This window comes from Copadichromis virginalis, linkage group LG22 (assembly GCF_057382275.1).
Source record: "Copadichromis virginalis isolate Kocher_CV1m ecotype Utaka linkage group LG22, C_Virginalis_male_GT1.1, whole genome shotgun sequence".
NCBI lineage: Eukaryota > Metazoa > Chordata > Actinopteri > Cichliformes > Cichlidae > Copadichromis > Copadichromis virginalis.
In genome coordinates, this window is record NC_140638.1 from 25,717,711 (window position 1) to 25,743,496 (window position 25,786).

The window sequence follows — 25,786 nt, forward strand, 5'->3', positions numbered from 1 at the left end:
AACTGGTTTGTGGAAGTCCAGTTTCTCCAAATTAATCAGCGGGTGAAATGTCTCTTCATGGATGGTTTTGATTCTGTTGTTATTCACGAACAAAGCCGTCAAAGCAGCATCTGAAAGAAAGTCATCTTTCATTGTTGTCTCCAGCGTGTTAAAAGAGAGATCGAGCTCAGTGATGAGTTTTGAAGCAGCTGCAGGGACTTCTCCAAGGTTTTGGCTCGAACAGTCGAAGGATGTTGTTCACAGTGGTGACACTGTTGACTGGTGATTGACAAGCACTGAGATACTAACATGACAAACACAAGAAACATCATGACTTATTCTCCTGAGTGCCTGCAAAACACAAACACAAAATCAAACTCAAAGCTTTTCTCTCAGGTGCTGGTGTGGCACAATCTAATGATAAAAAAGGTCATGCTAACAGCTTTTGGAGCACAGCTGCACAAAATAACAGCTTTTGGAGCACAAAATGCATTACAGGTAAACCCAGTACCCAAACATGTTAACAAGGATAAAGAAAAAATCTGAAACAAAAGCAGGTAGTGTGGTGATTTATGTTGTGAGGATGCTTTCACTCCCATCAAAGTCACCCAGTGTTGAGAACCCAAATGAGCCCAAAAACCTCAAGTGGCTGCAACCAACAGCGAACGTCAAGAAGTGGATACTTGCATGTTGAGCCAGAAACATGCAGAAAACCCAAAAGAGGCAAGACAGCACATCTTGGTCCCACTCAGGCAGTACGAACACCTGGAAAGAGGAGCCCACAGTTCAGACCCAAGGTCACTGGTAAGGACACCAGCCAGTTATAAGTCTAGTTTTAATTTTCATTTTAGTGTTATGGCCTTTCTAAGGGTGGCCAGACCATAATATAAGGGTGATCCACCCCTGTCTGACCCCAAGCAGCACATCACACAACCAGTATAATTTTGATGGTGATTTTTTTTTCACAGTGATTGAATTCTAACAAAGGAAAGGAGCGAACTATAGCTTCGGGGTGGACCCCAAAACAACAAACAAAAGGGACCGTATCTAAAGGATGTACAAAACTTATTTATGAAAAGAATAAAACCAAATGACAATGTCTTATCTCCCTAACTAAGAAAAACATGAGAAAAGGGTAATCAAATAAAAAGGCAGTCCACCCCTACATGCTCCTGTATAAAGAGACGGGTAACACAAAGCCTGCAGGTTGAGGTCCATGGCGGTGTCATCTTATATGTTGTCTCCAGGTCATTAGCCAATCTGTATGGGTCGTCCCATGGATGCACCAATCACGGAAAGGCACCTGCACACTCAGATTTACATATGAGACAACATTACGACAACAGTCGTAACATTAACTAAAAATGTTTTTCACCATCTCGTTTTAACTTCTGGTTTAGCTTCAGCTAACTAAAACTAAATGGACCTTGGAAATAATCACATCTTAATAGAGTGAACCATAGACTGTATAAAAGATAGGACCATTGCAACTTGACTGCAGCACTTCACCCTTTCACATAGTCCCAGCTCTTCTCTGTCATGTTTTATGGTGCTGCAAATGTCTTCAGTTGGTGAAAGGTCTGGGCTGCTGGTGTCTTGTTGTGCTTGCTATGCATCCCTGACTCGTTTCTTCTTTCTGCATCAAGTAAGGAATGTAGTGAAAGTTCCCAAGAGGTTAAAAACAGCACTGAAAAAATGCCATCAGACCTGAGTTGGGACACTTGGATTATGGAGCTTCTGGACCAAGAGAGTGGATGGGAGCATGTGTTTAACAAGTAAGAGTATAACGTCCCCCAAAATGTCCCTAACTAAGAAAAACATGAGAAAAGGGTAATCAAATAAAAAGGCAGTCCACCCCTACATGCTCCTGTATAAAGAAACAGGTAACACAAAGCCTGCAGGTTGAGGTCCATGGCGGTGTCATCTTATATGTTGTCTCCAGGTCAAGGAGACAACATATAACATGGATAGACAGACAGATTTCAAAATAGCCAGCTGGAATGTTAAGGGGTTGAATAACGGGATTAAGAGGAAGAAAATATTAACATATCTAAAGTTATTGTAACCCACCTAAAATTTGCCTCATGAAAATGAACTGCTGTTCCCAAAGAATGTCAGTAGGTGGCACTATGAGATTGTTTAGTGCTTGTGAACTTGAGTTGAGAACTGTAGAGAAGGAGAATAGCGCTAAGGCTACATATGCTGGTCGGAGCTACTCACCGAGTTTTTCTTTAATCCTTGTTCAAGAAAAAGGTTGTGTGTGAAGACACAAATTGGATTTTACTTTTCCGCTTGTTGATGCTGGTGTACCTCTGTTTTTGTGTTTTTTGTTCATTTCCGGTGAGTTGACTAACTGCGCTAGCATAGCAAGCTAATCGTCAGCTAATCATTAGCTTAGTATAATGTAAATTTCATGTGTTCCTTTTAAGTGCTGTATTATCTTTTTATTTCTTCACTTGTGAATGTTTTAAACCAATCGGAAATATTTCTTTGGAAGCTAGTAGGTAAGTTTTATTTATTGTAATGAGATGATAAATATGAGCAGTCTTTGGCTAAATAGTACTGCGACCACGTTTTGCACTTTCCTCGTGCATCAGTAATGTACATTCTCTCAATTCATTGGATTGATGTGACTGCTGTTCACAAAATATGAGATTTGAGTTAAATTTGTATGATGTGGAAATTGTTTTAAGGCTCTTTGATTAATTTTATTATTGATTGCATTAAGTCGTTATATACAAAGAGTGAGAGACATTTGGTCACTAGTGTTGATTAAGTTGTTATATGATATTCATGTAAAATATGTTCACTGCCCTGTGCAGGTTGGTTTTTTTTTTTGTTGGAGTCTAAAGTTGCGAGCCAGGATTCCGGATCCCCAGCTGCGATGCAGGAAAGATTTCCAGCCTACTTAAAGTGACAACTGCGTGACTTCTTGACAGATAAGCTTATGAGATCTCAGAACAATACGCTACCCGGGTAGTACTACTAACATTAACACTATACTCACACACCTGAACTGAAAAGACTGAAAAGAACTCTGAACACTGAACTCTGAACTCTAAAGCTGAATACACAGACTGACAAATATGGACAATTGGAACTGTTGTGAACTGTTGAATGACTGTTTTTGGTTTGTTTTGAATAAATGTTGACTGTTCTTTGAGCTGTGTGTCATTCGCGCCTTAGTCGATTCCTAGACACCATAAGCCTAAGATCCTAACTTTCTCTACATTCAGTAGTGGTAAAGTATCGTGTGTTACATTATCAAGAGTTGATATAGCCTTTATTCAAGAAATGCACACGTGTAAGTCAGAAGCCTTAAAACTTAAATGTTCCTGGGTAGGTAAAGTCTTTTCCAGTCCTGGAACTGGTAAAAGTAGGGGAGTGTCGGTTCTGATTCATAAAGCAGTTAGCTTTACTGAAACAAAAGTAATAACCGATAAGGAAGGTAGATTCATATTGGTTTATGGACAACTACTGGACACACCAATAATTTTATGTAATATCTATGCACCTAATGCGGACATACTCGCCTTTTTTCACAACCTGTCACAGTATCTTTTGGAATTAGAAGGTGCACAAATAGTGGTAGGAGGAGATTTTAATCAAATACTGGATCAAGACCTAGATAGATCACTTCCTAGGAGAGGCACAGAGAGTAAATCTGTAGTTGCCATAAGGCAGATGACCTCAGGTTTAGGTCTGAATGATATTTGGCGGACAATGCATCCAGAAGGCAGGGAATATTCCTTTTACTCTCCGCCTCATAATGTTTATACTAGAATCAACTACTTTCTTATTTCTGAAGCCTTAGTGAATAACTCTATAGATTCAAGTATTGGTAACTAAGCTGTAGTGCCTCTTCACCTCACTGTGCAATACCTTTTGTGCAATACTTTTGTAAATAGTCAACGGTGCAATAGACTCAATACTTGAAATGTGCAATTCTTGAAATGTGCAATTCACTTGTATTTTTATTTTTATTCCTATTTATTCTATTTATCCCCTTCGTATATTTTATTTATATTGTCTCTGTATTTATATATGTGTGTGTGTGTGTGTGTGTGTGTGTTACTGCTTGTCAAAGGGTCATATACATAAAAGCACAAAAGGTACATCCTTGGTCACAAAGAGGGTAGTCTCCCCCACCCTAGATGGTTCACCCTAGATAACACGGTGGGGAAGTCCAGCAGTTCATCTAAACAAAAGGCACTTAGACTAAAACAGACATAGCTATGTTAAAACAATAAAACAAGGTGCAACCTCTCATGCTCCCAGGACGTGGGGGTGCATTCCTGGGGTGCACACCAAGCCTGCAGCCTGTTAGAGATCACACATCCTGTCACTACACAATTAATTATATGCCTCTAAGCATACATGGTTAAATATTTCCTAATACAAATAACTACAAGCAGTATTCTACCATATGCAAACTTATATCACTAAAAGATTATACTGACTACTAAATACAATTTTCCATTGACAGATGCTATGAAGGCATACTTAAGGCGGAGGACAATTTCTTACGCTTCCTTTAAAAAGAAGGCAGCTAACAAGAATATCATTACGTTAGAAGCCAAATTAAAGGCACTTGAGGCAGTACATTCCCATACAAAAGACAGAGTTACGTTGAATAAAATTGTTAAAGTTAAATATAAGTTGAATGTACTGTACAACAGAAAGGCAGAATACGCTTTATTTCGCATTAATCAAGCATATTGGGAAATGGGAGAAAAGCCGAGTCGTTTATTAGCATACCGTCTTAAACAGAAAGACAGTATGAACCATATCCCAGGCATACGACAATCAGATGGGGTTATTTTAACTTCTTTTAGACATATAAATGATGGATTCAGGGCCTTTTACAATAATCTTTATTCTACACAAGGGAGTTTAGATGAACAGAAATTCGAAGCATTCTTTACTGATTTAAACCTGCCACAGCTTTCTACTACTGACCAGCAGATTATAGATGCTCCAATTACAGTGGAGGAGATTACCCGTGCAATTAACAGTATGCCACTTAATAAAGCTCCAGGATTAGATGGGTTACCATTGGATTTCTATAGAGCATTTGAGGATATGTTAAGTCCCCTGTTGCTCGATGTTTATAATGAGACGTTCAAAGTAGGCTCATTACCTCAGTCAATGCACTCTGGACTTATAACATTTATTCTTAAAACTGGGAAAGACCCTTTAGACCCAAGTGGTTACCGCCCCATATCTTTGCTGAATTCTGACCAAAAAATCTTGGCAAAGGTCTTAGCGGGTCGATTAAAAGTAGTAATGGTGAAAATAATTCATGCAGACCAATCTGGTTTTGTTCCAAACCGCTATGGTTCAGATAATATTAGGCGGTTGGTTAATTTGCAAAATTATGTATATGATTCAGTATATCCAACAGTGGCCCTATCGCTGGATGCTGCACAAGCTTTTGATTGTGTTGAGTGGGATTATCTGTTTAAGACATTAGAAAAGTTTGGTTTTGGTGACAATTTTATTAGGTGGATAAAGATATTATATGATTCGCCTTCAGCGCGAGTATTGACGAATGGGCTCATATCAGACCTATTCCTTTTACTGAGATCCACAAAAATGGGTTGTCCCCTTAGCCCCGGTCTTTTTGTAATTGCTATAGAGCCTTTGGCACAAAAACTGAGAAATAATGTAAATATATTTGAAATTTCGATGGGTAATAGTCAACATAAGCTTCTATTATATACAGATGATGTGTTGTTACTTATGACCCAGCCTGGGAAGTCAATTCCAGCCCTATTAGAATGTATAGAAAGCTTTACGCTGCTTTCAGGGTATCGCGTCAACTGGGATAAATCAGAGGCAATGCCTATGTCAGGACACTGCCCCCATACTTTATTTAAACAGTTGGGAGTGTCATGGTTCTGGGTCAGTTTCGACCCAGTATTTTGAGTTTTGATTGATTAGTTTATTTTTGAATGTTTGTTGTGGTTTTGGGCGCTATGAGTATTATTATTATTATTATTATTAGAATTCTATGTTTCTGTTTATTCATGTTTAAGGATTTGTTCTCGGTTGTATCTCACGTTTAGTTTAGTTCAGGTTCCATGTGTCATTCTGTCTGTCTCTGTGTCAGGTCTGCGTCTTGGTGTAGTGTTCTCGTTTCCTGTTTTATTGTGAAGGTCTGCGTCCCATGTGAGTGTGTTCAGTTTTACCTCTGTTTCGTCTTGTTGATTATTCCCAGCTGTGTCCACCACCTGTGTGTAATTCCCCTGTGTTTCTCTCTGTGTGTATTTAAGTCGTGTCCTCTGTCATTGTAGTTGCTCTGAGATCCCGCACCGCTGCCTACAACACGGGACTCATGACGGGGGACATGGACCCGTACAAAGCCGCGTCATATAACGTGCGGAGGGCGGTGAAAGAGGCGAAGCAGCGCTACGGGAGGAAACTAGAGTCACAACTCCAACAGAGTGACTCTAGGAGCCTGTGGCGGGGACTAAGGACAATAACGGACTATAAAGCACCAACAACCGGTATGACGAACGCGGCCGTGACTCTGGCAGACGAGCTGAACACTTTCTATGCTCGCTTCGAGGCTGCAGCTAAGGTCTCCAACAATGCTAGTGTTAGCGGCGCTAACGGCTGCAGACAGGAAGATACTGCCAGCACCGGAAACGTGCTCGTCATCTCCGAGCATGAAGTAAGGAGAGCCTTCAAGAGAGTGAACACCAGGAAAGCAGCAGGACCAGACGGCATCCCAGGTCGTATCCTAAGAGACTGCGCATACCAGCTAGCTCCTGTGTTCACTGAGATATTCAACATCTCTTTATCTCAGTCGGTGATCCCCACATGCTTCAAAGAGTCCATCATTGTTCCTGTCCCGAAGAAACCCCACCCTGCTTCTCTCAATGACTATCGCCCTGTAGCCCTCACCTCAGTAGTGATGAAGTGCTTTGAACGCCTGGTCAGAGACTTCATCATTTCTTCACTACCAGACACACTGGACCCACTACAGTTTGCTTACCGTCCAAATCGTTCCACAGACGATGCCATCTCTCATCTCCTCCACACATCACTCACTCACTTGGACACTAGAAGGGGGAATTATGTTAAAATGCTCTTCATAGACTACAGCTCTGCATTTAACACCATAATTCCCTCCACACTCACCACCAAGCTGGAGCATCTGGGACTCAGCTCATCTATGTGTCAGTGGATCTCCAACTTCCTAACTGGCAGACCACAGGCAGTAAGGATGGGCGGACATGTCTCAGCCTCCACCACTCTCAGCACTGGAGCCCCCCAGGGGTGTGTTCTGAGCCCCCTGCTGTACTCTTTGTACACATATGACTGTGTGGCCACTACCAGCTCCACCACCATCATCAAGTTTGCTGACGACACCGTCGTGGTGGGCCTGATCTCTGATAACAACGAGACGGCCTACCTGAAGGAGATTAGGAATCTGGAGAACTGGTGCCAGAGGAACAACCTCCTTCTAAACGTCAGTAAGACAAAGGAGCTGATAGTGGACTTCAGCACTAAGCAGGAGAGGAACTACCAGACCCCCGTCATCAACGAGTGCCCAGTGGAGAGAGTGGACAGCTTCAAATACCTCGGAGTTCACATCACGCAGGACCTGTCATGGTCCTGTCACATCAACACCGTGGTGAAAAAGGCCCGACAGCGTCTCTACCACCTCAGACGCTTGAGAGACTTCCAACTGCCCTCCAAGGTGCTCAGGAACTTTTACTCGTGCACCATAGAGAGCATCCTGGCGGGAAACATCTTAACCTGGTTCGGGAACAGCACCATGCAGGACAGACGAGCTCTACAGAGGGTTGTGCGGTCAGCTGAGCGCACCATCCGCTCCGAGCTCCCTGACCTGCACTCAATCTACAGCAGGCGGTGCTGGACCAAGGCCAGGAAGATCGTGAAGGACCTCAGCCATCCCAACAACAGACTGTTCTCTCTGCTGAGGTCAGGAAAGCGATTCCGCTCCCTGAAGACCAACACAGAGAGACTGAGGAGGAGCTTCTTCCCGCAGGCGATACGGTCTCTCAATCACACCACCACACAGTACTGACCCACACATACAGTTCTTACACACACACTGGACTTTCTGGACTTTGGTTTTGCACAACACTGGTCACTATATTCTTCATTTCCGGTTAATACTTGTACAGCTGCTGTTATTGTGTATATATTTATTTACATTTATATTTCTTCATACATTCTTATATAGTTCTATATTGTGTATTGTGTATTTTGTATTTTGTTGTACAGTTATTTTATTTTCAACTTTAATTTATATATTTATCTTTATCTTATTCTTCCCAGTTAAATTTACCCTTCATTCTAATTTGTGTTGTACAGTTATTTCATTTTTAACCTTAATTTATATTTTATTCCTTCTTAGTTAAATTTACCCTTTTTAATTTTTCATATTTATTTCCTATCTTATTCATAGCCTTTTCCTTTTTTGTTCTCTTTAGGTCACGAGCAGTTGTCCAAGCATTTCACTGCATATCGTACTGTGTATGACTGTGTACGTGACAAATAAAATTTGAATTTGAATTTGAATTTGAATTTGCTGGTCCGTCTGTGTTTTCCACCATGTTTCATCCGTGTGTTCCCTGCCGTCACCATCTTGTACCGTCGTCCACCTTGCTTCATGTTTGAGTTCCGGTTCGTATTCAGTAGTTTAGTTGTCTCCAGTCTAGTTTAGTTTGTGCTCCATTTGCTGTTTGTCTATATTTATTTCGTGTCCAATAAACCACCTTCACTCCTCCACTACTGCCTGCGATTGATCCTCATTTATTATTTTTATACGGCTTATCTCACTCGCCGTGACAGTACGGACCAGCCAGCTATGGATCCAGCGGCATTCAGTCCACCCAGGGAGCTTCGGGAGGCCGTTATTGACTCTGCTTCTAGATTAATTAACCAGTGGTTAGAGCATGAGGGAGACGCCTCTCTTTACACTGTGGAAGCCAACCTACAACACCTTATTTCCGGTTATCCCTGGCTATTGGACTCTGCATCCGCTTGTGCAGAGTTTCGTTCTCCACGAGCTTCACCTACACCCCCCCGCCGCTACCGCAATTTTTTGTGTTTCTACTGAGGATAACAATGATTTCTCACCCATGGCCATAGCTTCTAAGACTGCCTGTTCTGAACCCTCGTTCCATGTTTATGACCGTGTCCGCTCCATTGTCCCATCCTCACTTCCATCCCAGTCAAATGCCAGGCCTGTAATGCTGCCCTCAGTTCAGTCAGCAGCCGCGCTGCCCTCAGTTCAGTCACCCACTCCACCACTTATTACAACTCCACTACAGTCGTCTCCGCTACCTGTAGGTCACTCTGTAGCCGCTTCGCTGCCTATTGCTCTGTCGCCACCAGTTCAGCTGTCTGTCCGCTCGTTTACTCAGCCACCATCCTCACTATCTCATTCAAAGCAGGGAACACACTTCACCACAATATCTGCTGGTTCTCTTAAGCTGGCCATGTCAGAGACAGTTGCTCCCTCTAGGGCCTCCCCAGAGGCTGGGTGTCAGTCACCAGCCAACTCTGGACCCCTAGAGGTCAAGACGCCAGCGCCAGCAGCCTCACCGGAGAACTCACCAGAACAGTCTCAGCTCTCAGCACCCCCTGAGAGTTCAAGTGAGTTCACCCGTCCGCCTCCGTCCTCTGCTGAGTGTATTGGGGAACACTTTCAGCCCTCTGAGGACTGCATCCCACTGTTGCTGCCTGAGTCTAGCCACTGTGCTGCTCAGTCCCAGCCAGTGTCCACACTGGCAGAGGTCTCCGTGCCTGCTGCTTCAGTGTCTGTTTCCACTGGAGGGCCAGAGGGGCCCGTCCAGTCTCAAGCCATGTTAGCTGGGGGTTCAGGTGAACCCAGCCAGCATCCTGCCTCGTCGGCTGGCGGGCCTGAGGAGCCCAGCCAGCCTCAAGTGTCGTCAGCTGGGGGTTCGGGAGAACCCAGCCAGCCTCAACTGTCGTCAGCTGGGGGGCCCGAGTTGCCCGTCCAGCCTCAAGCCAAGTCAGATGGTGGGTCTGAGGAGCCCACCCAGCACCATGCCTCGTCTGCTGGGGGTCCTGGAGGACCCAGCAAGCACATCCTCACGTCTGCTGACGGTCCGGGGAAGTTTGTTTAGCCACCACCTGCTGAATCATCCCCTGTGGCTTCTACACCGTTGCCTGCATCCACATCACCTCCTGCAGCATCACTGCCTGCAGCATCACCACTGTCTGGTTCCGCAGCCGTCCCGCTGCCGTGCCTTCATCCACGCCTGGTCCAGCCTCCGTGCCTTCATCTGGTCCGGCTCCGCCTTCGTCTGGCCCTGCCTCGTCTTCGTTTGGTCCGGCTTCAGCTCCGCCTTCATCTGGTTCGGCTTCAGCTCCGCCTTCGTCTGGTCCTGCCTCGTCTGGTCCTGCGGTTGCCACACCGCCATCAGAGCCAGCTCGACCCGTTCTGCCTCGCCTCTGCCGGCCGTTTTCCGGGCCTCTAAGTTGGCATCATGGCCTTCGGGGACGGCCTCCGGAAAGAGTTCGTTGCCGCCGCTGGCATCGTGGCCGACCTCCGGACCTGCTCAGTGGCCGCCACTGCCTTCCAAGTGGTCGGCCTCCAGAACTGTTTGCCCATCACCGCCGTTGCCGTGTGCACGGTCAACAACAACAACAATACAACAATCTTTATTTATAGAGCACATTAAAAGCCCGGGGCATGCCAAAGTGCTTTACATGAAACAATAAAACAATAAAATGATTTACACTAAAACATCAGAATCATATAGGTGTGGGATTATGTTCACAGGTAAAAACCACTAATAGGAACAGTCAATAGCACACAGCTGTAGCAAAGAGAACTGTACCATCATACACAGTGATAGAGGACATAGGCAACGCAACAATAAAATAATAAAATAATTAAGACTATAACGTCAGAGTCATATAAGTGTGAGATTATGTTCACAGGTAAAAACCACTAATAAGAATAAACTATAGCACAGAGCTATAGCAGAGTAAAGCTGTAAAGCTGAACCATCAAACACAGTGATGGAAAACATTGACAGCACAGGACAACGCAAAACAACCAGACACATTAGAACATTTGAACAACACACTAGAAGCAAGGCGAGAAATTAACTGGTAGGAAAAGCAAGTTCAAACAGATATGTTTTAAGCCGTGATTTAAAAGATTGAATAGAATCAGACGCCCGGATGCCAATCGGGAGACTGTTCCACAGCTCAGGTGCAGCTAGAGCGAACGCTCGATCACCTCTAGACTTCAAGCGAGATCTGGGCTGAACCAACAATGACTGTGAGGAGGATCTTAAGGCCCTCGTAGGACGATATGAATTTAAGAGTTCCTTAAGATAACTTGGCCCTGTGTTATTAGTAATTTTAAAAGTAAACAACAGAATTTTAAATTGAATACGAAATTTCACAGGCAACCAGTGCAGATCAGCAAGGACGGGAGTGATGTGAGCAAACTTCCTAGTTTTAGTTAGAATGCGTGCAGCGGCATTCTGGACTGTCTGTAATCTATGTAAGAGGGTAGAGTGGAGACCATAATAAAGTGAATTACAGTAATCTAGTCGTGACGTAACAAAGGCATGGATAAGCTTTTCCAAGTCATTGTGCGGGATGTAATGTTTGGCCCTGGAAATAAGGCGAAGTTGGTAGAAACTAGATCTAACGACAGCAGATACTTGTTTGTCAAGTTTAAATGAGCTGTCAAGTAGCACACCCAGATTCCTAACAGTGTCAGGGAAAGAACTGGTGAGAAAACCAAAAGCATCATGAAGTTTGGCACGAAGAGCGTCACTGCCAAAGATCATAATTTCAGTTTTCTTATCGTTAAGGATAAGAAAATTTGCCAGAAGCCATTGCTTGACCTCGCACATGCACTCTTGAAAGTTACTCACGGACATAGCTAGATCATCATTCAGCTCAAAATAGATCTGGATGTCATCAGCATAATAGTGAAAGGCAATGTGGTATTTCTCCAAAATGACACTTAAAGGAAGCATATACAGTGAGAACAGGGTAGGGCCTAGCACAGATCCCTGGGGAACACCGCAGCAAACAGGTACAGCGGAGGAGGAGGAGGTAGCCAAGTGAACCGAAGAGAGCCGATCGGAGAGGTAAGATTTAAACCAATCCAAGGCGGTGCCCTTGATGCCTACAGTGTGCTCTAGTCTCGCCAATAGTATGTTATGGTCAACCATGGTCGGCCTCCAGAACTGTTTGCCCGTCGCCGCCGTTGCCGTGTGCACGGCCGGCCTCCAGAACTGTCTTGGTCCTTGTGTTGTCGACCCCCTGAACTTTTCTTAGACTCTTGTTGAGCTCTAGTTTGGTTTTGTTTTTGATCTGTTTTCGTGGACTGTTTTCTTGTGTTTTTGGACTGGTTTTGGCCTTCATCTGGTCCGGCTCCGCCTTCGTCTGGCCCTGCCTCGTCTTCGTTTGGTCCGGCTTCACCTCCGCCTTCATCTGGTTGGGCTTCAGCCCCTTGTTTTTGGTTTCATACCCTCCTTCCTTGACCCCCTCCACCCACCCTGGTCTGGTGCTCTGTTTTGTTGCTGTCTTTTTGTTTGGGGCTGTCAGGGGCCAGCCCTTGGAGGTGGGGGGGGGGGTACTGTCATGGTTCTGGGTCAGTTTCGACCCAGTATTTTGAGTTTTGATTGATTAGTTTATTTTTGAATGTTTGTTGTGGTTTTGGGCGTTATGAGTATTATTATTATTATTATTATTATTATTATTATTCCATCCATCCATCCATTCGCTTCCGCTTGTCCTTTTCAGGGTCGCGGGGGGCGCTGGAGCCTATCCCAGCTGTCATAGGGCGAGAGGCGGGGTACACCCTGGACAGGTCGCCAGTCTGTCGCAGGGCCAACACACAGGGACAGACAACCATTCGCACTCACATTCATACCTAGTGACAATTTGGATTATCCAATTAACCTATCCCCACAAGCTGCATGTCTTTGGACGGTGGGAGGAAGCCGGAGTACCCGGAGAGAACCCACGCAAACACGGGGAGAACATGCAAACTCCACACAGAAAGACCCCGGCCTGATGTTGGAATTGAACTCAGGACCTTCTTGCTGTGCGGCAACAGTGCTAACCACCGTGCCACCGTGCTGCCCTATTATTATTATTATTATTATTATTATTATTATTATTAGAATTCTATGTTTCTGTTTATTCATGTTTAAGGATTTGTTCTCGGTTGTATCTCACGTTTAGTTTAGTTCAGGTTCCATGTGTCATTCTGTCTGTCTCTCAGTGTCAGGTCTGCGTCTTGGTGTAGTGTTCTCGTTTCCTGTTTTATTGTGAAGGTCTGCGTCCCATGTGAGTGTGTTCAGTTTTACCTCTGTCTAGTCTTGTTGATTATTCCCAGCTTTGTCCACCACCTGTGTGTAATTCCCCTGTGTTTCTCTGTGTGTATTTAAGTCGTGTCCTCTGTCATTGTAGTTGCTGGTCTGTCTGTGTTTTCCACCATGTTTCATCCGTGTGTTCCCTGCCGTCACCATCTTGTACCGTCGTCCACCTTGCTTCATGTTTGAGTTCCGGTTCGTATTCAGTAGTTTAGTTGTCTCCAGTCTAGTTTAGTTTGTGCTCCATTTGCTGTTTGTCTATATTTATTTCGTGTCCAATAAACCACCTTCACTCCTCCACTACTGCCTGCGATTGATCCTCATTTATTATTTTTATACGGCTTATCTCACTCGCCGTGACAGGGAGTTTCTGTGGTCCGTGAATGGTTTGAGGTATTTGGGGATACAAATTACCTCGGATTACACTAAGATGGTTCGAGCAAATATGGAGCCAATGTTTGAAAGGATAAAAATGGAATTTGGTAGATGGTCCAGAGTGTGTCTCACAATATGGGGTAAAATTAGTTGTATTAAGATGATGACTGCACCCATGATCTTTTATATTTTATCTAATATTCCATTACACATTCCAGATAAGTATTTCAAAGATCTAGACTTTTTAATGCGGCAGTTTCTTTGGGATAGCTCACCACATCGTTTAAGTATTAAGAAACTTCAAGCGAGTGCAAAACAAGGAGGTTTTTCATTGCCTAATTTCCAATGGTATTATTGGGTGATGAACGTGAAACAACTTAGAGCTTGGTTACCTACTGCACCAGTTAAACCCATCTGGTCCCATATAGAGACGGAAGTTAATGGCGGTATTTCTCCTTGGAGGGAGCTGTTTGATACCAGTCATAAAACTACCCATCCTATAATTGCAAAGATACTGTGGTTTAAATTACATAGGGCAGGTCGCTGGGACTTTATTAAATCACCTTCGGCAACCTTATGGAGTAATAAAATAATTTTAATTGGAGGGACATCGGTTGACTGGTTACAGTGCCGTAAAGCAGGCATCCTTAATGTATCAGATTTATTTGACTGTGGGACTAAATGTTTTTTAAGCTTTGATAAAATTGTGGAGTTATATAAGTTGCAGCGTAATCAATTCTGGAGATATGTCCAAATACATAGTTCATTATCGAAGTGGCTGGGAACCCCTTTGAGTTGTCCTGTGGGCAGCCCTGTGGAAGTCATGCTCTCAAGATCATCCTTGGGTAAAGGCATTACCTCTAAGATTTATCACTTATTGCAAGAACGGTCAGCTGACCCTCTCCTTAAAGTTAAGGGCTACTGGGCCCAGGGCATGGCATTGGACATATCTTCAGTTGAATGGGATTCATGTTTTCAAAATATTAATACTATGTATAAAGAAACAGGCAGTAGATTGATTCAATTTAAGATAATCCATAGGTGGCATCGAACACCGCAACAATTGTATAAATGGAACCTGGCCTCTACGGACGAATGTTGGAGATGTGATGGTCAAAATGCTTTGATTTTACATATCTTATGGAGCTGTTCGGCACTTCGGGATTGGTGGGAAAATATAATGGAGGTAATTTTCAGTGTTTTAAAAAGGAGATTTGTTATCTCACCAAAACAGTCCATACTTGGTATAACCACAGAAATTTCTGATGTACAGGGAGTGCAGAATTATTAGGCAAATGAGTATTTTGTCCACATCATCCTCTTCATGCATGTTGTCTTACTCCAAGCTGTATAGGCTCGAAAGCCTACTACCAATTAAGCATATTAGGTGATGTGCAGCTCTGTAATGAGAAGGGGTGTGGTCTAATGACATCAACACCCTATATCAGGTGTGCATAATTATTAGGCAACGTCCTTTCCTTTGGCAAAATGGGTCAAAAGAAGAACTTGACAGGCTCAGAAAAGTCAAAAATAGTGAGATATCTTGCAGAGGGATGCAGCAGTCTCAAAATTGCAAAGCTTCTGAAGCGTGATCATCGAACAATCAAGCGTTTCATTCAAAATAGTCAACAGGGTCGCAAGAAGCGTGTGGAAAAACCAAGGCGCAAAATAACTGCCCATGAACTGAGAAAAGTCAAGCGTGCAGCTGCCAAGATGCCACTTGCCACCAGTTTGGCCATATTTCAGAGCTGCAACATCACTGGAGTGCCCAAAAGCACAAGGTGTGCAATACTCAGAGACATGGCCAAGGTAAGAAAGGCTGAAAGACGACCACCACTGAACAAGACACACAAGCTGAAACGTCAAGACTGGGCCAAGAAACATCTCAAGATTGATTTTTCTAAGGTTTTATGGACTGATGACATGAGAGTGAGTCTTGATGGGCCAGATGGATGGGCCCGTGGCTGGATTGGTAAAGGGCAGAGAGCTCAATCCGACTCAGATGCCAGCAAGGTGGAGGTGGAGTACTGGTTTGGGCTGGTATCATCAAAGATGAGCTTGTGGGGCCTTTTCGGGTTGAGGATGGAGTCAAGCTCAACTCCCAGTCCTACTGCCAGTTTCTGGAAGACACCTTCTTCTGCATCCTTCAAGAAAAACATGATTTTCATGCAGGACAATGCTCCATCACACGCGTCCAAGTACTCCACAGCGTGGCTGGCAAGAAAGGGTATAAAAGAAGAAAAACTAATGACATGGCCACCTTGTTCACCTGATCTGAACCCCATTGAGAACCTGTGGTCCATCATCAAATGTGAGATTTACAAGGAGGGAAAACAGTACACCTCTCTGAACAGTGTCTGGGAGGCTGTGGTTGCTGCTGCACGCAATGTTGATGGTGAACAGATCAAAACACTGACAGAATCCATGGATGGCAGGCTTTTGAGTGTCCTTGCAAAGAAAGGTGGCTATATTGGTCACTGATTTGTTGTTGTTTTGTTTTTGAATGTCAGAAATGTATATTTGTGAATGTGGAGATGTTATATTGGTTTCACTGGTAAAAATAAATAATTGAAATGGGTATATATTTGTTTTTTGTTAAGTTGCCTAATAATCATGCACAGTAATAGTCACCTGCACACACAGATATCCCCCTAAAATAGCTCAAACTAAAAACAAAAACTACTTCCAAAAACATTCAGCTTTGATATTAATGAGTTTTTTGGGTTCATTGAGAACATGGTTGTTGTTCAATAATAAAATTATTCCTCAGAAATACAACTTGCCTAATAATTCTGCACTCCCTGTAGATTTTTCCAGTTATACAAAAAGATGGATTATTTTGGCTCTTACTACGGCCAAACGGGTCCTGCTAAGACATTGGCGGAAAAAGAACCCCCCCTCCCTATGAAGAGTGGCTAAAGACAATGGCTAAGTTGGCGTCTTACGAAAAAGTGACTTATGGTTTATTAGACAAATTGCATCAATATGATTGTATTTGGTCCCCCTTTACAAGCTGGCTTTCTGTAACTTGAAGAACAGAGGAGTAATGACAGAGTGGTGGTGTGGGAATTGGTGTGCGAAGAAAGAATAGGATAACTTCCCTTTGTTTTGTTTTTTGTTGTTGTGTTTTGTTTTTGTTTGTTTGTTTTTTAAACTATTTATTTATGTAGTTATCCTTAAGCTCTGTTATTGAAGTTTAAAATGAAATAAATAAAAATTGTTGATTATAAAAAAAAGTTTAAACTTCAAAGCTCATGCATGCATGCACATCCAGTGCTCAGTGTCTAATTGTGTGTTTGTGTTTTTACCTTTTTGCAGTAGCGCAGTGAAACATTTGGGCGGTGGATAAATAATGGAAAATAAAATTCAGACTACAGACGGCTTCAGGTGAGTACACGTGGTGCACAAGGACCAAATCTCACCTTCTCAACCTGGACAAAATGAATTATTTTACACTGATACTGTAAACTTTTGTTTGTGTGTCAGGTTTCCATACATCGGAAGCAGCTGCTGCATCTGTAATTCTGTCCGTCCCGAGGAGAGTCCACACTCTACATCAGATCCTTGGCTCACCTATAATGACGCACAGGTGCTGCACACAACTAGATCTGCAGCTTGTGAGGAACAGCAGCACTCAGCCTACATCCTGTTTTACAAGATTAACGTAAGAAGACACAGCATCTCATCCTGAAGTGAGAGAATGGCACGCCAGCTGCAGCCTAATCCAATCTCTCTTCTTTTCTTTTTTCGGTGCCCAGACACCCTTCAGTTTCATCATGTCATCCCTAACAATACAATGTAGAGTTGGATGGAGGATGAAGACAGCAGAGAGCAAAAGAAACAGGTAAGAGCAGACAGGTAGTCAGAGTTAACAAAAACTTTTAAAGCCAGTGTAGCTTCTGTTTTGAACACATTTATTGATGACAATTTTACATAAATAAGCAGTGTGTTATACTGTTATCAGATGTGGAGTCTCACTAACCACTTTAATAGTGTTCAAGTTTTCTGAAAATCTTGTGAATGCTACAACTCTGTGACGAGAAGTAAGTCTCCTAGGTCTTTAAATTTGTATATAGGTGAATCTAGTAGGAAGCTGAAGGGTTGCACTGCGGGCCATCTGTAGAGGTGTAGAGTCAACAACCTGTCTGTGAACGTGGACAAAACAAAAGAGATTGTTGACTTCAGGAGAGCACAGTGGGATCACTGCCCACTTAACATGAATGGATCCTCTGTGGAGGTCGTCAAGAGCACCAGATTTCTTGGTGTCCACCTGGCGGAGAACCTCTCCTGCTCCCTCAACACCAGCTCCATAACCAAGAAGGCCCAGCAGCGTCTCTACTTCAAGCAGAAGCTGAGGAAAGCCCATCTCCCACCATCCATTCTCACCACCTTTTACAGTGGGACTAACAAGAGCATCCTAAGTAGCTGCATCACTGTCTGGTATGGTAACTGCAGCGTATTAGATCGCAGTACCCTACAACGGATTGTGAGAGCAGCTGAGAAGATCATTGGAGTCCCTCTCCCCTCCTTATAACACCCGCTTGCTGGAGGACCCCACACAGCCTTCAAACACACTCTTCACCCTGCTGCCTTCTGGAAAGAGGTCCCAGAACATCCGGGCCCTCGCTACCAAACTACGGAAAAGTTTCTTCCCACAAGCCGTCAGACCCCTGAACACTCAGTGACTGCACTGGCACACGCACACCTTCACACATGTCACTACCAAGCACTTATCTGCAGTATCTCACACTCATACACATACATACAGACACCAAGTTACTTTTGCACAATACTCAGCATTTTGCACATTTCCATTGTCTTGTGTCTGTATCGTCCTGTTCTGTCTAGTTTTGCACTGTTTTGTCTTGTTTATTTTTGCAATTTATGCACACTGCACTTTATGTAGTCCTGGGTTTGTCCGTATATGTCATATATAGCACCAGGGTCTCGGAGGAACGCGGTCTCATTTCACTCTGTACAGTACCTCTGCACGTGGTTAAAATGACAATAAAAGCCACTTGACTTGACCTGTTTTTGTAGCAGTTGCTTGGAGACGAGCACCATACAGTTCAAATGAGCATACATTCCAAAATATGCAAATGAGCCCCATACATCATAATGCTGATGTTTGCTGTTCAGGGTATGAACGTTCTATGCTGAAAGTTTATAAATATACAACCTTTGACTGCTTGTTTTCAGTTGAACTTTTGCAAAGCTGAGGAGATTTTGGCTGCGATCACATCAAGTCCAAAGATGTTTAAACTTCTTTTTCACAGAAAGGTAAGTTTGAAGAGACTCGCAGCACATTTCTATGAATGTTTTCTTATGGTAAATAAGCATTTTTGAAACTTTTAAGGAAGCTTCTTGGATGATTTCTGTAAAAACTGAATTTTGAATCCAAATGAAGGATATTGTATTTTCTTACCATATACTTTGTTTTATGCCATTACTGATGTTGCTTTTCTTGTTTCTAAACAGAAATCACACAAACAAAACGTGGCAGAGAAGGAAATTCCTTCTACGTCTCATCAGAGGTAAAGAAATGCGCCGCTCTTTAATGCTGCTGGAGATATTTATAGCAGTGGTTTAGTTGGAGCTGTTTTATTTCCCTTTTATTGGTGTTTCGTATTTACATCTTTTTTACTACTTCTAGTCTTGTCTATAATTTCTATTGATTCAGAGATTAGCGTTTGAAAATGTAGAGTGTAAATGTACAAAATACATGATTTTGTTCCATTACAGTTATTAATTTTTATCTGCAATCTCCAGCATGTACTCCTTGTTAAAAATTTCCACTTTGAAAAATAACATTTACACTTTTGTCCTCATCAGCATCCCGGATGCTTGTGTTGCTGAAAATGGTCAAAAGAAGAAGAGAAAATGGAGACACCTCTGCTGTTCCTCGGTTTGCTTTTACACGAAACATATGAAATGCACATTCTCTTTAAATTGCACTTGTTAATTTAAAGTGACTTTACTTTTTTAATAAACTTATGTTTGTTCGTCCTCTGCAGCAAACTGACAGCGATGCAGAGGCAGAGAGCAACACTGTGAAGACACAAAAAAAGTGTCGCTGGTTTCTTTTTAAATTCTGGAAGGTATGTTTTATGGAAAGAGTCACTGTCATCAAGCATTTACTCATCACAGTTAAATGCGAAGAATTAAGAGCAATTTAGCACATCCATGTCCTCAAATCAAGTTCAAAGATGTTTAAATGTTTTTTTTTTCACAGAAAGGTAAGTTTGAAGAGACTTGCAGGATGTTTCTCTAAATATTTTTTATGGTAAATAAGCATTTTTGAATCTTTTAATGAAGCTTGATGGATGATTTCTGTAAAAACTGAATTTTGATCAGAACCAAATGAAGGATTTTGTATTTCATAGGACAAACTTTAAAACTCAATTTAAAGCATGAATAAATTGTTTTTAATTTATTTAAAGATATTCCTATATATCTGCTTCATGAGCTGACAGCTCACTAAAGTGATAAATAATATGAAATAATACCAAATTTTCTAACTGGACACTTTTCATGGAGAGACTCCCTTGGTATGTTTGTTTTATGCCATTACTGATGTTGGTTTTCTTGTTTCTAAACAGAAATTACACAAACAAAACGTGGCAGAGAAGGAAATTCCTTCTACGTCTCATCAGAGGTAAAGAAATGCGCCGCTCTTTAATGCTGCTGGAGATATTTATAGCAGTGGTTTAGTTGGAGCTGTTTTATTTCCCTTTTATTGGCATTTTTCTTCCACCTTGTGTATTTACATCTTTTTTACTACTTTTGGACGTCCTCCAAAATGTTTCAACTTCAAAGCTCATGCATACATGCGCATACACTGCTCAGAATCTTGACATCTTTCCTAATTTTGTGTTTGTGTTTTTACCTTTTTGGAGCAGTGTAGCATGCGGTGGGAAAAAAATAGAAAGTCAAACTGGGACTATAGACTGCTTCGGGTGAGTACACGTGGTGCACAAAGACTCACTTTGTCAAAGTGGAGAAAATGAATTATTTTACACTGATACTGTAAACGTTGCGCGTGTGTGTCAGGTTTCCAAACATCGGAAACACCTGCTACATGAACTCCTGCCTGCAGAGCCTCCTCAACATTGAGGAGTTCATAAGAGACATCAGGCGTCAGGGGGTTTTGTGGAGCACAGATCCAGAAGCTCAGCTCTTAAGGTGCGCTACGTCAACCTTCTACTTTCTTCAAAAACCTGAAGAACAAAGAGATCTAACAGCAGAAATGTCTGTTTACCCTTCCTTTCTACAGAAGGCTTATTGATGTCAGGGACTGTCACGAGTCAACAGATTATGGCCTTAAAGATCACCACCTAAGAGCTTTTAAGAAGGCATTCAGCAGTCAAGCTCCTGAATACACCGGCAGTGCACAGAAAGTGCGTCAGCTATTTGGACATTTCGTTTTTTGCTTTACCTTCTGATTTTGATGTACTGTTTTAAATCTCTCTGCTTTTCTTTCAGGACGCTCATGAATTCCTAACATTATTCCTCGATGAGGTCAAAAGGCTCACACCTCACCTGGAGAGGAACGCAGCTCTCCTGGGCCAAAGTTATAGCTGCCCAGTAGAAGACCATCACATTTTTAAAATGGAAAACATGAGGACATGCAAGAGGTAAGCCTGTCTTTCAGAAACGCAGAGCTGGTTGCAATATTTTCATATACCTCTTTTCCACGTACCTGATCTTTACTTTAACTACGTTACTCCTGAAATGTGTAGCTGCGGTCACCAATCATCACAGCAAGAGGAATTCACCAGCTTGTCTCTAGACCTTGTTCCAGAGGGGTCTATTATAAACATGTTAGAGACATACTTGAAGGTAAGATCACAAATTCCAATAGAGTTGTCGTATCAGCGATCTTAACACACCTTTTTTGTTAGTGTTTGTGTGCATGTGTGTGTGCATATGTTGAGATTTCTTTCTACCATAAAGCCTGTCTTCTCTGTGCTGTTGTTCAGGAACAAGAAATAGAATTTCGCTGTGATTGTGGAGGGACGGCCTCAGAACTGAAGTCGTCTTTTGATACACTGCCAAGGTGAGTAAGGTCACATCAGAATTGATCGACTGACCAGGTTTCCAAACTGTGGCGCATCAAATATCAGAGTTCTTCGAGACAATACTTGAGCAGTCGTTTTCTCCCATCTTCTGTTTGTGTTTGACACTCATTCTTCTTATTTTCTACCTTGTTTGTGTTTTTTTTCTTTTCTGCCAGAGTTCTGATCTTGCATCTGAAGAGGTTTGGCTTTACACAAACCTACAAGATTAAGAAGGTGGATGACCCCGTCAGGCTGCAGAGGGACTTGGTGGTGCCATCCAATCAGGTAAAAACAGACTGCAGAACGTCTCAGGCTACGTCCACACTAGCCCGGATAGATTTGAAAACTCCGTGTCCACACTGGCGTTTTCAGTCATTTTCAAATAGTTGTGCGTCTGCATTGAAACGGCCGAAAACGCTTACGTTCCAGTCCTGCGCATGCGCAAAAGTGAGTGAGAATTACAGAATTTGAAGAAAAGCTATCCGGAGCATGTACAAACTGATATTAATCTTTTTTAGGGCTGTCAAAGTTGAGAGCAATCAAAACAACTGCTGTCTAATGCACTCGGCTTATCTTTGTTTAATTGCTCACATGACTGCATCACATGACCAAAATGCGTCATCGTTTTAGAAAGTCTGCGTTTTCGAGTGTCCACACTGCGATGGGACAACTCCGTTTTGAAATGTATGCGTTTTCGAGAGCGTTTTCAAGATGCTGTGTTTTTCCTTGAGGAAAACGCCGTCTCGGTGTGGACGGGAGGTCAAAGCGGAGAGAAAACGATGCGTTTTCAAACGAAAACGCATTAGTGTGGACGTAGCCTCAGCAAATCAGCTTAATTATGGCACTGATGTGAGACTTTATGAAACTAACACTCTTTGGATTTGTTCCTTCTCAGGGTGGTGGCTGTTATAGTCTTTGCAGCATCATCAGTCATTATGGAGGCACAGAGTCAGGTAAAACAACAGACTTGTGACAAACAGAAAATGAAACTTGCTACTTTTCAGTGAAGGACTCACACACAAAAGCTTTTGATGTTCTAAGAAGCACTAAGTCAAAATCACTGTTTGCTTGAATCAGTTGACTTCCAGAAGTTGGATTCATTTGTCTTAATGTGATTTCAGGACACTACATCTGTAGTTCTGTCCATCCTGAGGAGAGTCAGCACTCTACATCAGATCGCTGGCTCACCTATAATGACGCACAGGTGCTCCACACAACTGGATCTGCAGTTTGTGAGGAACAGCAGCAGTCGGCCTACATCCTGTTTTACAAGAGAAACGTAAGAAGACACAGCATCTCATCCTGAAGTGAGAGAATTTTTAAATGTCCTGTTACCTTGTTAACCAGTTTTGTCTTCATTCTCAGTTCTGAAACAGGAAATGGAAGGAAGGAAGGAAGTTAAGGTCATCATCATGCTGAGAAGGAAAAGCAGTCGTCCCAGCCCACCATCGCACACTGGAGGACAAGTATAGGTAAGTATTGCCCTCAGGAGGGAGGGTCCTGCCAGAGAGCCTGGTCCTCCCAAGATTTCTTCCTCCAGGAGGGAGTTTTTTCTTGCCACCGTCGCCCCACATTCACTGGTCTCATCAGCAGGGACATTTTTAACCTCCTAAGACCTGAACTTTCATGGCATGCATTTTTAATTCCTCTGTGCCATTTAGGTTGATTGGGACCCGATGAAGGTAAAAACCAAGACATCAGATTCAGACTATCTTTTTTTTGTTTCTCAAAAGAATGAGATCCACATATGAGGACATTCATTTTAAATTTCGATTGAACAGTGGCAGTGTCATGTCCTCCCTCATAAGTGGATATCAGGTTTTTGAAGAGCAAAATTTTGTATTTTGGTCTAGACAACCCAAAATGTTATGTCTACATATGTGGACACCAGGTCCTAGGAGGTTAAAACAAAATCTACTAGAGATCGTCCTTTTCTGGACCAGTGTTTGGCTTGCTCTCTGGGAACAACAAATTAGTGCTGTCAGCGTTAACGTCATTAGGTAAAATGACGTTAACACTGACAGCACTAATTTGTTGTTATTATTATTAATATTATTATTAATTTATTTGTAAAATAAATTAAATAAAAAAAAAACCAAAGAAATGATTTAATTCTTTATGTTATTTTGTTTTATTAAAATCAAAATAACAACAAAAACAAAAATAACTAATAAAAAAATATTAAAAGTATTCAGCAGTGTTTTGTGAATCTTGTAATGAGCCTTAGTTAAGTTGATGTCACAGAAGTTTCTGAATCATTTAGATTGTTCAACAAACTGATTCACTCAGGTAAAGATGGTGAGCTGGAGCAATGGTACCCTTGGAGTTCAGTTTAAGTTTTCAGACAAATATTCCCTCGATCAGTTGCAGCTTCTGCTTTTAAATAAATGATTTAGCTGCAAATGTTTAGCTACAGGTAGCAAAGTCCAAAAGTGACACCAGCCAAACATGCAAAAAATGCAAGACGGTGGTGCGCACAGATACAGCGGCTCTATGCTCTCCACTTACCCAATTTCACTGTGCAAGAAACTGCACAATGACAATAAAAAGCTCTAAGTCTAAAACAGTTTCCTGTCCAGTAAAATCGGGCAATTATTCGCTCCAGAGTTTTATCCTACTCCAGGTGAGCAGCCATCGACTTGTAATGAGCCAGCTAAAACAATAATTTCTCAGTGGCTCTTCTGGCACCAACAAGTGGGTGTGTTCTTCCATCGTGCAAGTGTCACGACACACTGAACATGGTCTGAACATGGATTTTCCCTCGATATTTCTTTTCACCAGTACTATGGGGTATTTGTGAATATCCATGACTGACCCGGCCAGGTGGCCAGCTGGTCTTTGGACAGGGTCACGGCAGTTTCAAGGTTCAACAAAATCCCTTTCACTGACAGACTGAAGGAAAGCTCCTCAAAAATGGAGGGTCTTCAAGCTCCTCAGTGGCAGGAAAAGGTTTCCCGGACCCAGTGTTGTATATTTGTTTCCCAAAAGATCGAAATAGTGGAGAGAAATCAGGTTCTGAAACCATCCAGAAGACAAAGTCTCCAACTGGTTTGTGGAAGTCCAGTTTCTCCAAATTAATCAGCGGGTGAATGTTTCTTCATGGATGGTTTTGATTCTGTTGTTATTCACGAACAAAGCCGTCAAAGCAGCATCTGAAAGAAAGTCATCTTTCATTGTTGTCTCCAGCGTGTTAAAAGAGAGATCGAGCTCAGTGATGAGTTTTGAAGCGGCTGCAGGGACTTCTCCAAGGTTTTGGCTCGAACAGTCGAAGGATGTTGTTCACAGTGGTGACACTGTTGACTGGTGATTGACAAGCACTGAGATACTAACATGACAAACACAAGAAACATCATGACTTATTCTCCTGAGTGCCTGCAAAACACAAACACAAAATCAAACTCAAAGCTTTTCTCTCAGGTGCTGGTGTGGCACAATCTAATGATAAAAAAGGTCATGCTAACAGCTTTTGGAGCACAGCTGCACAAAATAACAGCTTTTGGAGCACAAAATGCATTACAGGTAAACCCAGTACCCAAACATGTTAACAAGGATAAAGAAAATTTCTGAAACAAAAGCAGGTAGTGTGGTGATTTATGTTGTGAGGATGCTTTCACTCCCATCAAAGTCACCCAGTGTTGAGAACCCAAATGAGCCCAAAAACCTCAAGTGGCTGCAACCAACAGCGAACGTCAAGAAGTGGATACTTGCATGTTGAGCCAGAAACATGCAGAAAACCCAAAAGAGGCAAGACAGCACATCTTGGTCCCACTCAGGCAGTACGAACACCTGGAAAGAGGAGCCCACAGTTCAGACCCAAGGTCACTGGTAAGGACACCAGCCAGTTATAAGTCTAGTTTTAATTTTCATTTTAGTGTTATGGCCTTTCTAAGGGTGGCCAGACCATAATATAAGGGTGATCCACCCCTGTCTGACCCCAAGCAGCACATCACACAACCAGTACAATTTTGATGGTGATTTTTTTTCACAGTGATTGAATTCTAACAAAGGAAAGGAGCGAAC

At 42.6% G+C, this 25,786-nt stretch overlaps 1 protein-coding gene and 2 long non-coding RNA genes across 3 annotated transcripts; all 3 read left to right on the forward strand.

Annotated features, from left to right (window-relative positions):
* The first annotated feature begins 1,787 nt into the window (after positions 1-1,787).
* Positions 1,788-3,142, forward strand: LOC146683468 (uncharacterized). The gene is made up of 2 exons (XR_014917429.1): positions 1,788-2,319; positions 2,802-3,142. It is a non-coding gene; the product is annotated as an uncharacterized LOC146683468 (long non-coding RNA).
* Positions 3,143-17,197: 14,055 nt separating this feature from the next.
* LOC146683469 (uncharacterized) lies at positions 17,198-18,983 on the forward strand. Its single transcript, XR_014917430.1, has 3 exons — positions 17,198-17,373; positions 17,468-17,553; positions 18,909-18,983. It is a non-coding gene; the product is annotated as an uncharacterized LOC146683469 (long non-coding RNA).
* Positions 18,984-20,612: 1,629 nt separating this feature from the next.
* Positions 20,613-23,753, forward strand: LOC146683470 (ubiquitin carboxyl-terminal hydrolase 37-like). The gene is made up of 9 exons (XM_085445705.1): positions 20,613-20,891; positions 20,983-21,106; positions 21,192-21,343; positions 21,449-21,548; positions 21,689-21,765; positions 21,943-22,051; positions 22,662-22,719; positions 22,888-23,045; positions 23,132-23,753. The coding sequence occupies exons 1-9, from the start codon at positions 20,788-20,790 to the stop codon at positions 23,135-23,137; spliced, it is 888 nt and encodes a 295-aa protein (XP_085301831.1). The 5' UTR covers positions 20,613-20,787; the 3' UTR covers positions 23,138-23,753.
* The last annotated feature ends 2,033 nt before the right edge of the window (positions 23,754-25,786 follow it).